Raw genomic sequence first — 14,858 nt, 5'->3', positions numbered from 1 at the left:
AGAGATATGATTGGAGATTATATTAAGAGTAATGAGGTGCTAAACACCAATGAGGAGGGTATTGGTGTAATGACTTAGATAAATAAAATAAAAATAAACACATAATAATTTGTTTAGAGTGTATTTTATTTATGTTTGGAATAATTTTGACAACAATGGGTGTTGGCATAGTGGAAGTGCATGTATAAGTCATCCACTTGGTCCAGAGTTCGAATCTGCTGAAACAAAAAAGGAGTTGATTTTTATGACTTTAGTTTTTCAAAATTACCAATATACCCCTCCCATATCAGATTTATTTTTTCTTTCTTCTCTTCCTTATTTCCATCTCGGTTTGACGGAGGGGGAGGGAGAGAATGTTCTGGAACTCGTGCGATCTGGTCTCCGTTCCTCTGCCATCTCCGATTTCTTCTCTTCTTCCTTCACTCTTTGCCATCGCTGATGAGAGAGCTGAGATGCTGTGCGTTTTCTGTTGCTGGTCCACTGTTTTCCAACCCATGTCTGCTTTGTTTCTTGTTCTTGACCATATTTCTTCCCCCACTCTTCTGTTAGTTGATGATGAAGCAAGTAAATAGCTGATTTGAGGTTGTAAGAGAACTAATTTAGTGGGTTGGAGGTTGGAATTGTGCTATCTTCTTCTTCCCCTGTTCAGTCGTAGGTTCTGTTCTGTGCTTCCCTGTGCGTTTGTGATTGACTGCCTAAGGTGAGAAACTTCACTCTCTTTCTATTGCTATGTGCGTGTAGTGTTGGATGGGAACGGTGAAGTAAACTGGAAAAAAAAAACAGAGAGGAAAGAGAAAAGAAATCTTCTGCCAGCCGTGAATGATGCAGATTTCTTGTTCTTCTTTTCTTTCATTGTTGTCGGTTGCTGAGTTGAAATCTTCGAACCCCTTAATTTTTCGGTTAGCCGTAGGGAGTGTTGAGCTGTATAGTGTTTTGGTCCTCATCATTTTTTCAAAGTCGGCTCTGTCTTACTTCCTTCTTATACTATGATTTTGTTGGCTGTGGGTGCAAGGTGGTGATGGAGACTCATGTTTAGATAAGTTTCATATTGTATCTCTTCTTCCTCTAGCTTTTGGCGTGCTCATCCTTGAAAGGGTATGAGATCTGAACTTTGGTTTCTTTCTTTCTGCTATTTGGCCGAGAGTTTAGGGAATGTGGATGAGATTGATAAAATAAAATCAATTATTTTCCTATTGTTAGGTGCTGATTGGAAATGTGAATTGAGAATTTTAATTATTCTAGGCTTGGAGATGGAAATTTGCTTGAAAGAAATACCTAAAATTTATTTATTTAGACATGAGAAAAAATTTTAAATGAATGAGTTGTGGTGTATGGTGCTGTTATAATGCATTTTCTTGATGGTGTTGGTTGGTTTCAAGGCTAAATGGAATACTATTGTATAGATTGATACAATGTCATTATGAGAATTATTTGTGGGTGCTTCCAAGATGTTGTGTAAATGATTACAATAAGAATAATGTGTTTGGAATGGCTGGTGTTGAAGTAATTGTTAGAATGAAAGTGGAAGAGAAGAGCTTAAATGGGACACTTGGAGATTAGTGCTTATGAGATGTTTATTAAAATGTTTGTTAGGAGAATTGAACTTGATTTTGAAATTTCATTGATTCTTGTAGAAAGTAGAGTTAGCTTAGATGTTGTTAATCTATAAATTTGACTTGAAAGTTGCAAAGGATATTTGATTATGAAATTAATAATATGTGCTTACTAGAGTGCTTGGAAATCGATAGTTTGTTGAGAAAATATTTAAATGCTAGAGTTTTTTTTTATTTCTTTTTATGAGGGGATTGAAAAGGATGTATTTATTATCTTGACAAATTGCTAATGATGAATATCTTTTAAACAAAGCTTTGGTTTTCATGTTTCAAATGTATTATAGTAGATTATCGATTAGACGGTTGAAATGGAATTAATGTACTGGCTGAGAGTTGAATAAAGTTTTAATATGATTTATAAGGTGTTTGGAAGAGAAGAAGTTTGATTAAAGTTGAGAGGAGAAATTTGACTTCTGGAGAAATTTCAAGTAAGTGGATAGCGTCCCAACTGATTTTTTTTAATCAAAATTTCTTTTACTAGAATATTACGTTTTTCTGGAAATCATTTTAATAGCATTAATGCAATTATTGGATATTTGTTGATTAACTTTACTTTATTTTGAGAAATTAGCTTTATCAAATTTAAAATGTTATTTGATCAATTAAATTAAGTTTGAACTTTGATTATGAGATTTTTATTTTATCAAATATTAGAGTGATATAGAGAATGATTCATGCGAGTTCGACTTTGAAATTTTGATTATTCAATAAATGCAAGCATGAGTATTGGATATGAAATTTTATTCTGGCAAGTTTTTAATGCTTAAAAATGTTCATGCAAGTTTGATTTTGAGAATGAGAACTGTATCTTGAAAGTGAGGATTTTCTCGCATGTTTGAAAATGGTTTTAAAAAGGGACTTTATACGGAACACTGGTTGTTAACGGCAGTTCTGTTAGCCCTTGGCGCGCCATGGTACACCTAGCTAGCAGGGTGTTTATAGGAGGTGCTAGCCTCGTGCGATGGCCAACGCACGTGGAATGAAGGGATGGTTATTCGTGAGCGTCATACTCACGTTTATTTCGTGGCTTCAAGCCGCGTTTGATTAGCGTTACCCTCGTGGACTGTGTGTCCACGTTTGTTTTGTGGCTTTGGCCGCGTTTGGTTACTTACCCTCGTGGACTGAGTGTCCACATTTGTTTTCGTGGCATAAGCCGCGTTTGGTTAGTTACCCTCATGGATTATGTGTCCACGTTTGTTAATTGTTCTGATAAGTCCCTATATTTATGAATCCAATCGTTTGATAATTTCATATTCTATTGGTTTTTATTTAGTAATTTGTTTATAAATATTTATTTCATTTATATGCTTTCTTGAAATCAAGTGATAATATCATTTTCTATGATAGTTTAATGATTTGAGATTTTATTTGAAATTTATAGAGCCATTTTATTATGAAGTTTATAAAATTTTTATGAAAATTTTGTCTATTTAACTTACATAACTATTTCAAACTTTTCATTTTATTTATGTTCTATTATTTATTGTTGGGACGTTATTCACTGGAAAAGATATTTTGGTCTCAGATGGTATAGTTGAACTCGTGACCCGAGATATCCACTTAGGAGTTTTATTGTTGAATTGAAGCAGAAGAATTATTTCAGTCAAATCCTAATTTGATGAAAAATTTGAACTTTATACTTATGTTGGCGTCTGGCCTCAGGTGCTCCACATAGACTACAGGTAGGATCCTTATATTTCTTTTAAAGTTGAATATCTGAATTAATATTGTAACAATTTCTAATTACTCTATTAGTGTGTTTAATGTATTAATTTCAAAGTTTCTCCGATCAAGGCTTAAGGGATATGAATTTTGTGCCCATATCCTGTGCCGGTCACACCTGATTTTTGGGGCGTGACAATTGGAGATAAATCTAATCAGGTCAATGATGATATGATCATAACTAACGATGATCGAAGAGGATATTCCCCTGATGCTATAATAGAGTCGGCTTTTATAACCTCCCAAAAGTTAAACTGCAAATTACTCCAAATCATAGTAATCCAGGGTTTTATCCTCAAAGGATTACCAAATTGTAAAGTTTTATAAAAGAAATTTTTCAAAATTCTTTTAAAGGAATCCCAATCTTAACAAATTAAATCTCAAATATGATTTAAGAACTCCAAATCAGAGTTTTAAAAACAAAACAGAAGCTTGAAAATCAATTAGGACTTAAATAGTAAGTTTTAAAACTCAAAAACAAATTTTGTGCAGAAAGTGACTTATGCATCGCAGCATGTTTTGTTTATACCATACGCTGCGGTATGAGGTGCCATGCACTGTGGCACATTGCACGAAATTTAACAGTATTAGTTCACCGGATGCATACTTGTGATGCGTCCTAAATTTCAGTCTAACGTCCAATTGAGGTGGTTTTGGTGTCTACACAGAGCTTTCTCCTAACTCTAGCTAATGGCACTAATTTCACACTCAAACTCATTTTGTATAAAAAGTTGGATACCAAAATTTATTTTGACTACTTTTTCACAAAATCTCACAGATGAGGTGTTTCAACTCAACCACACGTGCCAATAGCTTACACTAACCATCCGACCACACTTAATAGACTCTCATGAACTTGTGCAATGTACCACAAACAATTGAAAACACTTATACCATAAAATCACCACTCAACCCCGATTTTCACAAAACATAAAGGGGAAAAATGTTGCACAAAATCAACAATTTCATTCTAAATTTTTTAAAATACATATGTTTCTACTTGCACAAGTATTTTGGCCCTATCTATGGGTTCACAACACAAAACTCACTAACTCAGGGCACAAAATACATTAGTTATACACAAAATCATACAAATAGTGCATAAAGTATGTTAAATAATTCTAGTTGGCAATTACATTAACAAATACACGCGATAATACCAAAAGAGAGGCATATAGAGGATTACTTTACAAATCCTAAGCCTCTGTATGTTTTTCTTGATTGGGATCCAATGAGCTAGGTCCTGAAAATATTGAGAATTGAGAGACGAGTATAACTACTCAGTAACCAGGTTTCACTTAATCCATACAGTTACATATCAATTGTAAATAGATATAATTAGGCAAATAAGCACATATATCACATAACATTCAGCCACAGTTCACAAAACTAACAATTATGTGACTGGGCTTGCTACAAAATACTTTATCATGTTATTTACCAAAAACATAACACAAGGTCACATAAATAATATCCATGCGCCCTCAACACATGTCAGACCACAAAACTAACAACTATATGACCGGACTTTTATGTGTAATTATATGCGAATCTTATATCTTCCTGTTACCTCTGACATAAAACTGATGGCTATCACGTGGCTATGTCCTTCATAGACTAACTCAGCCTTTTACTTGTGAGGAACTACCGGGCTAGGGTGAACTTACTCATTTATGTAATCCGGCTTCTCCCAATACTAACAACCATAGGGTGTCATACCCCTAATCTAGTCTCCTTATGAATTGGTGAAGACTAATTAGGTTCGAGTCCCTCATAGAACAAGTAGGATGATCTCGAATCAACCATAGGGCACAGGCTACCTCTTAATTCTAACAGTTGGTACCAAGGCTAGTTTTTGATTCCAACAGTTGCTATCGATACCGCATAAATTTCAATCAATCTACTCCTCTCCTTAGGCGAACTCCCGCCAATGATCATGCTATGTACATTTCTCACATAATATGCATTTTCACAATTAATTCATAATACATGAACTCACATAACTCAAATACTCCACAATTCAACACATAATTCATCACAATTCTCTACCCATAGTAATAAATCACAATTAATTTCATAAAACACTAAGGGTGGTAAAAGCAAATTTTTTTTTTCCAAAAACCATTTCACAAATCAAACACTTTACCAATATGCATCATTAATTTAGCTCATAATTTATATTTCACAAATACAATTAACATTCAACTATAAAGATTAAGTTTCCCCCGGCTACCTCAAACCTTTAAGAGGTCAAAGGTTTACCCCTCACTATACCAACTTTCTAAAGCTTCAACAAGCTCAAATGGTGCTAAAAATGAACCTCTCTACATCCATACCACAAGAATATCATCATTGTTTAACTCTTGAAGCTTTATCAACATAAAAACTCCACACACTCTATTTTTATCAACTCATAATCACTACCCATTCATACCCAATGGGCTCATAAAATTTTATCAATGCACCTTATCATTAATAACATCTCAAACCATCATTAATGCACATAAACGTCTCTCAACTACCTCTTAAATATTAATTTTCAGATAATAAATGCTCCTATAGGCCAACCACTTCTAAAATTATCAATGTGGTGTTCCAATACATTAAACAACTCCCATTATACTTACTTTAACCAATAGAATTGGACCCATACTCTTATGGATCGAAAATCCATCTTCTAACTCAAATTCTATCATAAATCATCATAAATGAGGGAAAAAAAGAAAGAATGAGGCTTAGTTTACCTACCTTGAGTATTTGGGAACTTCAAAATGTCAACAATGGAGTGTGCCCTAGCAGAGCCTAATGTTCTCTTCTTTTTCTTCTTCTCCTTCTCTTTTATTTTCTCGCACAGACGTGATCTGATTTATTAGAAATTTTTCCCGTGTGCCACAGTGCATGGCATAGAGGAGCCTGTTGTATTTAAATTTGTCTCCGTGTATCGTGACAGACCAACCTTGCACTGCGGCGTGTGGCACAGAGAATAATGCTTCAACTTTCTTCCTCTTTACTTGCCTGGGTGGCTTGCCATCAATCCGGACCCACTTCTAAGGCTAAAATCATAACAATTATACTAAGTTAAGCTCCTCTGGCCACACACCTCATTAACTCACTAATTACCCTCATTAGGCTAATAAACCAAGATTAAAATTTTCTAAATATTACAGCATTCCACATAATCCAGGAGAAAATATCCAAATTATGGACCTTAGTGACATTGATAATGGGCTGAGTTCAATAAGCCTAATTTTAACTAGTGGACATTTGTGTGAATCTTTTATGCCAGAAACCTAATTATCCTCTGGACTTTAAGATCTTAGGCCTTGTGTTTCCTTCCCTTATTTATTTATTTATTTATCAAATATGAATAATATTTTCTACTAGAATACTAGGGGCTTATGTGGTAATGGGCTCCATAGAAATCTTATTACTATGTTGGGCTCTCTTAGGCCTAGTCTTCTAGTGCTTTCAAATACTAGAACTAATAATGAATCTCACCTAAGAGAACTCAGAATGATGGGGTATGATTCTCTCAAATTAATTCCTAACGTAGGTTGATCGGAAGGTATAGTTATAGCATGGGATACTGGAAGAATTTAGGTCACCATTTTGAATGAAGATCGTCAATTTATTCATTTATCCTGTAAGTTCGATGGCTTATCCTATTTGGTGTCTTCTCCTTGGCTTGTTTTTTGTGATTTCAATAACATAGCCTCTTATATAGAGTGTATTGGAGGAAGACCTAGTAATACAGATCGAATCACTTGGTTTCAAGATAGAATAAATGATTGTTGTCTCCTAGATCTAGGCTATTCTAGATCAAAGTTTACTTGGAAGGGACCTAAATCAGCTGGTTGTTCTTAGCTCTTTGAACGTTTGGATTGTGCTGTGGCCAATTCTTCTTTCTTGTCTTCCTTTCCTGAATGTATTGTAAAGGTAATGCCTAAAACTGCCTTCTTTGACCATAATCCTTTATCCATCAATTTACTTATCTGGCCAAAAGATAGTAGGATAGATAAACCCTTTCGTTTTAAAGCAATGTGGTTGTCCTATAAAAATTTTAAAGACTTTCTAAAAACTACTTGGTGCTTGTTTGATGGGTTAGAAGAGAACTTACATATTTTTAGAAAGTCTGTTCAAAGTTGGAATAAAGAGGTGTTTGGCATGGTCGAGAAAAGGAAAAAGAATATTATTGCTAGACTTAATGGTATCCAGAACTCCCCTGCTTATCCATACTCTAGATTTCTTTGCGAACTTGAGCTATTTTTACAAAAGAAGCTGGATGAAACTTTGAAGATGGAAGAGGCTAAATGGTTCCAAAACGCTCGCACTGAATGGATTAATAGTGGGGATCGCAATACTAGATATTATCACCTAAAAACTACTATGAGAAGAAGGAAGAATAAGGTACTAGCTTTGAAAAATGAAGCAGGAAGGTTGGTGGAAGATGAAAAAGAACTTCAAGACCTAATTTCTCAATACTTTAAACATCCTTTTCTTAATGATGATTCTAGTAAGGCCAATTTGAGAACTAAGGTTTCTTTTCCTGCCTTAGATAACTCCATTTCTAACAGACTAGCAGAGATTCCCTCTAAAGAGGAAATTAGAAAAGCTATTTTTTCTATCGGACCTTATAAAGCTTCAGGATTTGATGGATTTGCTCCTATATTTTTTCAATCTAATTGGGAAACTATTAGAGAGGCTATGTGCAAATTTGTTACTGAAGTTTTTCAAAGAAAGTTAAAGCTAATAGAAGCAAACAAAACACTTATATCTCTTATCCTTAAAAGAGATAAGTCAAATCTTTTGAGCCATTTTAGGCCTATTTCTTTATGCTCTGTCCATTATAAGTATATAACCAAGATTATTACCCACAGATTGAAAAGCTGTATGGACAACCTAATTTCACCTTTCCAAGCCAATTTTATTTCGGGCAAACATATTCAAGATAATATAATTATAGGCCAGGAAATTATGCACTTCATGAGGAAATCTAGAAGGAAACAAGGCTTCTTTGTGATGAAGATTGATCTTGAAAAAAATTATGATAGCATCAAGTAGGATTTCCTACAACATGTTCTTGTAGAGGCTGGTATGAATTTTAATTTTATCCATCTAATTATGAATTGTATAACCACAATTTCATGTAATGTGTTATTTAATAGGGTTCAATCTGAATTTTTCTCCCATCAAAGAGGTCTCCACCAAGGAGATCCGATCTCACCTTTTTTATTTGTGCTTTGTATGGATAAACTTTCATACTTATTAGTGATGCTATTGATTGTGGTCATTAGTTGCCTATAGATATCACAAAGTAAGGGCCCTCTATTTCACATCTAATGTTTATAGATGGTCTTCTCCTTTTTGGTGAAGCTTCAAAAAATCAAGTCAATGTAATGATGCAATATCTTAAGGATTTTTGCACAGCTTCAAGGGCAAAAGTCAATAAAGCAAAGTCCTCACTCTTCTTTTCTAGAAATGTTAAGTAGATTTGAGAGGAAATATTAAAAGAATAGCTGGAATGCAAAATTTCTACTGATATAGGAAAATACCTTAGTTTTCCAATATCAAAAGAAAGATGTTCTACTCAAAAGTTCCAATATATAGTTGATAGAGTTAGATCTAAACTTGCTGGTTGGAAATCTAATTGTCTACCGACTACTGGAAGAGCAATCTTAGCCAAGTCTATGTTAAGTGTTATCCCTTTGTACCCAATGCAAGTCTCTAAAATGCCAACCAAGATTTGTAATGAGATTGAGAAACTCTAGCGAAAATTTATTTAGGGAAGTAACAATTCACAGGGGTTTCATCCTCTTAGTTGGAAAAGAGTAATGCAACCTAAGGCCTTTGGGGGCCTTAGATTCAAGAAGCTCTTTTCGATAAACAAAGCTTGTGGTACAAAGTTGGCGTGGAAACTTGTATTAGGCGGTAAAGGTTTATGGGCTAATTTATTAAAGAAAAAAATACATTTACCAATCAAAGGAAGATCTTTTCAATGTAAAAGAAGGAGATTCGCAGCTCTGGAAGTTTATATGCCAATAAAAGAATTTAGTAAAGGAGGGCATAAGATGGCAGATCAAAAAAAGGTGAAGCTATTAAATTTTTTTGTGAAGATTTCTGGTTATTTCCTGATAAAAAAAATCATGGATATGATTTTAAGGCCCCTGACTGTAGAGGAAAGGAAATTAGGAGTAGTTGATTGGACTCGTTTTGGTGCGTGGGATTTTAGTAGGCTATCGCTTATTGTTCCCAATAAGGTTCTCTCTAAGCTTATTTCTACTATGCCTCCCTCTTCTACTGTTGGTTATGATGCCATGGTTTGGAAAGGGAATGCTAGTAGTATTTTGACGTTAAAAAGTTCTTACTTTATGATTGAAGATCTATCTTCAGACTGGTATGATCCTTTGCTTAAGAGGATTTGAAAATGGAAAGGAGCTGAAAGGATCTATCTATTCCTTTGGCTTACTTTTCATAATAGATTACCACTAATGCATAAAGAAGCTCATGGACTAATTGTTCATCTCTTTGCTTTTGGTGTAATACTGAAGTAGAAGATGTACTACATATTCTCCATGATTGTTGTTATGCTCGATTGGTTTGGTATAAACTTGTGCCAAGTGGGTACCATAATCTTTTCTTTTCTACTCCTTTAAGTGATTAGATGGCCTGGAATCTTAATTTTGTTGGACATTCTGGTCTTCTATCTAATTGGGATTTATTTTAGGGAGTAGCTATTTGGAAATTGTGTAAATGGAGTAATAATTTCATGTTTCAACAAAGCTTTCTTAAACCTCCTGATCCTACTATTGTTCTATTAAATTCTTAGAAATCCTATATTTTCAAAAATGAAGCTAATTTACATACAAGGGATTTTAGTGAATCTTAGGTACAAACTTGGCAACCTCCCCCTAGGAATTGGGTTAAAATCAATGTTGATGGTGCTGTCTCCTCTTTCAAATTTTGAAAACAGTATAATGCTACCCTTACTATTAACAAAAGTTGATTTTGATTATTGGTTGATCTTAAAATAAAATAAAAGAGTATAGAAAATAATGAAGAAAATTAGAGACATGGATCCAAAAAATTACAGAAAATAATTTCTTTAATTCTTTTATATCATTGTTTGTCATCTTTTCAAAAATTGACAGTTAAAATTAAAATTTTATCAATAGTAATGACAACATTGTACCATTTTAAAAATTAAAGGAGAACATTACACAAAAAATAAATTTAAGATCATCGACATTCTTGAACCTATAATTTAAGAGTCAAATTGTCAAATTAGATTTTTTGGTAATTATACATGGAATCAATTAAAATTATGACTCGGATCTATTTGTTTTTATCAACACTACAAACAGACAACAAACAACTGAAACAGCTATAAAGCAAGAGCTAAAAAACAAGCCAACAATATGCAACTAGTGGAATTAAGAACCAGCCAAATGTGGACACAGAAGTGTTGACGATCTTAGTTACCAACAAAAAAAGTAATTGACAATCTTAATCTTAATAATAACTCGCCTGTGTGTGTGTTACGCACCTCTCAAAAGTTTATAGTGTCTATTCTATCTTTATAAGTTTGTCAAACTCACAAATTTAAGCAAATTTATAAAGATAGAATGAATTTATAATGTACAACAACAACGACGGCGGCGGTTTATAGTGTCTATTCTATCTTTATAAGTTTGTCAAACTCACAAATTTAAGCAAATTTATAAAGATAGAATGAATTTATATCCCACTAGGTGGGGTCGACTACATGGATTGCAAGTTGCCATTGTGCTCTATCATTTATCAAGCTTTTAGGAATATTATTAATTAAGAGATCGCGCTCAACAACTTTCAAGAGTGTTCTCTTAGGCCTTCCTCTACCTCTCTTAATCGGACTCAAAGTTATATGTTCCACTCTTCTCACTGGTGCCTCCCTTGGTCTTCTTTGTACATGCCCAAACCATCTCAACCAATTTTCTACCATTTTTTCCTCAATAGGTGCCACCCTCACTTTTTCGCGTACGTGCTCATTTCGAATTTTATCTTTACGTGTATGTCCGCACATCCATCGTAACATTCTCATCTCTGCTACTCCAACTCTATGCTCTTGCTGTCCCGTTAGAGCTCAGCATTCACTACTATATAGCATTGCCGGTCTGATAGCAGTGCGATAAAACTTTCCTTTAAGTTTATTAGGCACCTTACGGTCGTAAATAACTCCTTTAGCTTTTCTCCAATTAAACCACCCAACTTGAATTCTGTGTGAAATATCTCCACTGATTTCGCCATCATTTTGAATAATAGCTCCCAAATATCTAAACTTCTCCACTTGAGGTATAATTTAATCTCTCAATTTCACTTCCAAATTATTATCGAATAGTCCTTTACCAAATTTACAATATAAATATTCCGTCTTACTTCTACTCAGACGAAAACCTTTCGACTCCAATGTCCTCCTCCATAACTCAAGTTTGCAATTAACCTCTTCTCTTGTCTCTGCTATAAGAACTATATCATCCGTGAAGAGCATACATTTTGAGATTTCCTCTTGAATATGTTCCATTAAAACATTTAAAATCAAGTTGAATAAATAAGGACTCAGAGATGATCCCTGATGTAGTCCAATCTTTATAGGAAAATTCTTTGTTTGACCACTAGGTGTTCTTATACTAGTTTTTTACCCCCTCATACATATCTTATATGGCTTTAATATAAGCAATCCGTACTCCCTTTTTTTCCAACACTTTCCAAAGCACTTCTCTTAGTATACGGTCATCAGCTTTTTTCAAATCAATAAAAATCATGTATAGATCTTTATCTTTACAATGATACTTTTCCATTAATCCTTTAGTAGAGAAATCGCCTCTGTAGTTGATCTACCTGGCATAAAACTAAATTGATTCTCAGAAATACTTGTCTCCAATCTCAACCTGTGCTCAATTACTTTCTCCCACAATTTCATTGTGTAGCTCATGAGTTTAATCCCTAAAATTTTGTTAAGGAAATATAAATTTTTGTCCTTGAAATTTTTCTCTCTCTAAAATTTGATTCAAAAATACCAAGTTCTTACTAGAGTTTTTTTAATTAAAATAACTCAATCTTTATAATTTTTTAATATAACTCAATTTTTATAATTCTTTAACTTAATAAACTGTAAGAACTGAGTTATAATAAATCAGAGTTGAAAGACTGAATCAATAAATTTGAGAAAAAATTTAGATTTAAAGTTATATGATCCTTTTAAATAACAATGTTTAAAATATTACTCCATGATACTTCCTCTCCATGATACTTCCTCTAGTATAATTAAATACTTCTCAATCTTCATAATAAGAGGATTAAAGGCAAAAATACAAAGACTATGTCTTTTTTTTTTATATTAGTAAGAAAATAATTACTTTATTGATATGTCAAATATGATTGGAACTTAAAGTGTGTTAGAATTTAGAGTGAAGTAAAGATTGCATCAAAAATATCAAACTCCAATGCTGATAAATTCAAGTGTCCAATCGTCTTAAAGAATGAACCCGATGTGTTCATTTAATTTATATTGCTTAAATTACAAATTAAACATAATTCGGATATAGTAATAACTTTACTTAACGCAATAAACGTTACCCAAAATAAAAATCTGAGCTTAACTATTCCATCTCCGTTGCGAACAAGGAGGATGATTAACTTTTGAGTTTTGAGGGATTCAATCGAAATGAATATCTACATACGTTGATGCTAAAGAAACTAAGAGGGAGAAGGAATGCCTAATTCCTACAGATAAATCTGCGTACATATCAAAAAGCAATATATACAGCAGATGATTCAGTCAGATAAATAGGAAAAAAGAAGTGGAAATTGCAGATCTAGAACACCAAATCAAAGCTCAGTTTTGTAACGGCACTCTTTTTGGCCAATGGTTTTGGTGGAAACATTGATCGCAAAATCACATGACGAAGTAGAAACCACATGAACATTAATAAACCCCAGGATGCTTACTTTTCCAGAAGTCGTAATCCAAGTGCTGAGAGGCAACGAACCGGAGATATAATCCTTGAAAAACTGCGAATTAGAGAGGAGGCGGTTCGCCATGATGGTGAGACTGACTTTGATGAACTCGGTCTCCCCTGCTTTGATTTCGCCTGCGGGAATAGGAGCTTCTCCGACGAGCTGGCCTCTGTAATTGAGCAGAGCGTTGGAGTCGGAGTACTTGAATCCGACGTGATTGGGGTTATTGATGGAGGCTTCGATGCCGAGGGTGATGTTTAGATCGACGACGAGCTGGGCCACATTGAGGCCGACGTGCATCTCCTGAATCGTAATGGAATCGATGGTGTCGACGGGACGCCTGGGTTTGAACACCGTGAATGCTAGAATCACTATGATTAGGACGATCGCGATCACCACACCCGCCGTGACGGCGAGACAGAGGTTCCGTTTGCGAGATTCTGCCTTCATTCTCCAAAATTGAAGCTGGAAAATGGAGGCAGATAGAGAGAAGGCAGGCTTGGGATCGCAATCACGAGGGAGAAGGCGAAGAAGGAGATGCGAAGAATGAAGAATCGAATCAAACAGTATAAAGATTTGAGAGAGAAGCTTGAGATTCGCAATAACGGCTTCTCTGGACGCCACCCATCAACCGTATCAGCCTGTAATTATTTATTTTGTTTGTTTGTTTGTTTGTTTTTTTTCTTAAATAGGCTGAGATTAATGATATACCTAACTTCTTGTTTGCAAAAGAAACCATGTATGTACCTAACTTATTCCAGCCCTGTTAATGAGTGAAATATTGCCAAAAAAGGTAGGTATAATTTCACAGTTTTGTTGAAAATTATCCAGTAATAAATGACAAATATGAGGTTTTTACTGTTTTCTTTTGCCAACCTGAGATTTACTAACAGTTTAACATTTTTTTAAACCTGAACCCAGTTTTTTTTTTTTATACAACACCTGAATTACAGTTTGGCATCGTAAAATTTGATTTTTTTTAAAGGAAAAGTATTTTGCTTTTTTTATTGAAATTATGAGAATAAATTTGATTTAAAAAATTTTATAAATTTATAAGACAAATAAATAGAAATCCATATGGTATCTTTCGAAATTTTTTTTACAATGAAACAGCATGTAAATTTTAAAAAACTTAATGTTCAGAAAAAAAAAAATCATTGACTAATGGCTTGAAAATTACAAGAGGCTGATTGCGCTTGAGCTTGTGGCATATTTATCCTCCAATGTGTAAGAATCTCTGTTAACTATCTTAACAAAATTACTGATGTGGTTGGTTCTAGCAGAAGAAGCTAATTCTTCATAACATGAAAAACTAATGTTTGAATCTCTAAGAGAAAAAGTGCCTACATTTAGTGAGTCTTGAATAAGATTGCCTTCAATAAAAAAAATATTTATAAGTAACCAAATTTAAAAAATATCTTAACTAAATTAATAAAAAAATTATTAAATTATTGATATTGATTACAAAATTAGCTTATTTTTATTAAGAATATCATTTTTTAAATATTTTCCTTTTCATGTATAATATTT

General features: G+C 33.7%; 2 protein-coding genes across 4 annotated transcripts; one reads left to right on the top strand and one right to left on the bottom strand.

Annotated features, from left to right (window-relative positions):
• Positions 1 to 341: 341 nt before the first annotated feature.
• On the top strand, positions 342 to 12,265 carry LOC129291401 (uncharacterized). Of its 3 annotated transcripts, none has more exons than XM_054928714.1 (4): positions 342 to 700; positions 1,013 to 1,095; positions 1,976 to 2,041; positions 3,139 to 12,265. In XM_054928714.1, exon 4 carries the CDS (start codon positions 7,275 to 7,277, stop codon positions 8,394 to 8,396), a length of 1,122 nt encoding a protein of 373 aa, XP_054784689.1. In that variant the 5' UTR covers positions 342 to 700; positions 1,013 to 1,095; positions 1,976 to 2,041; positions 3,139 to 7,274; the 3' UTR covers positions 8,397 to 12,265. The 3 variants fall into 3 exon arrangements, with proteins under 3 accessions (XP_054784689.1, XP_054784688.1, XP_054784690.1); XM_054928715.1 differs by having other exon boundaries at positions 346 to 457; positions 550 to 700; positions 1,976 to 12,265; XM_054928713.1 differs by having other exon boundaries at positions 1,976 to 12,265.
• Positions 12,266 to 13,095: 830 nt separating this feature from the next.
• On the bottom strand, positions 13,096 to 13,955 carry LOC129291402 (uncharacterized). The gene has a single exon (XM_054928716.1). The coding sequence runs from the start codon at positions 13,776 to 13,778 to the stop codon at positions 13,200 to 13,202; it is 579 nt and encodes a 192-aa protein (XP_054784691.1). The 5' UTR covers positions 13,779 to 13,955; the 3' UTR covers positions 13,096 to 13,199.
• Between the last annotated feature and the right edge of the window lie 903 nt (positions 13,956 to 14,858).

Source organism: Prosopis cineraria, unplaced genomic scaffold (genome assembly GCF_029017545.1).
Source record: "Prosopis cineraria cultivar Desert tree isolate PC_DT_omini unplaced genomic scaffold, ASM2901754v1 PC13, whole genome shotgun sequence".
Taxonomy (NCBI): Eukaryota; Viridiplantae; Streptophyta; class Magnoliopsida; order Fabales; family Fabaceae; genus Prosopis; species Prosopis cineraria.
Note: the sequence above shows the minus strand (reverse complement) of the source record. Positions and strands in the feature narration are given on the sequence as shown.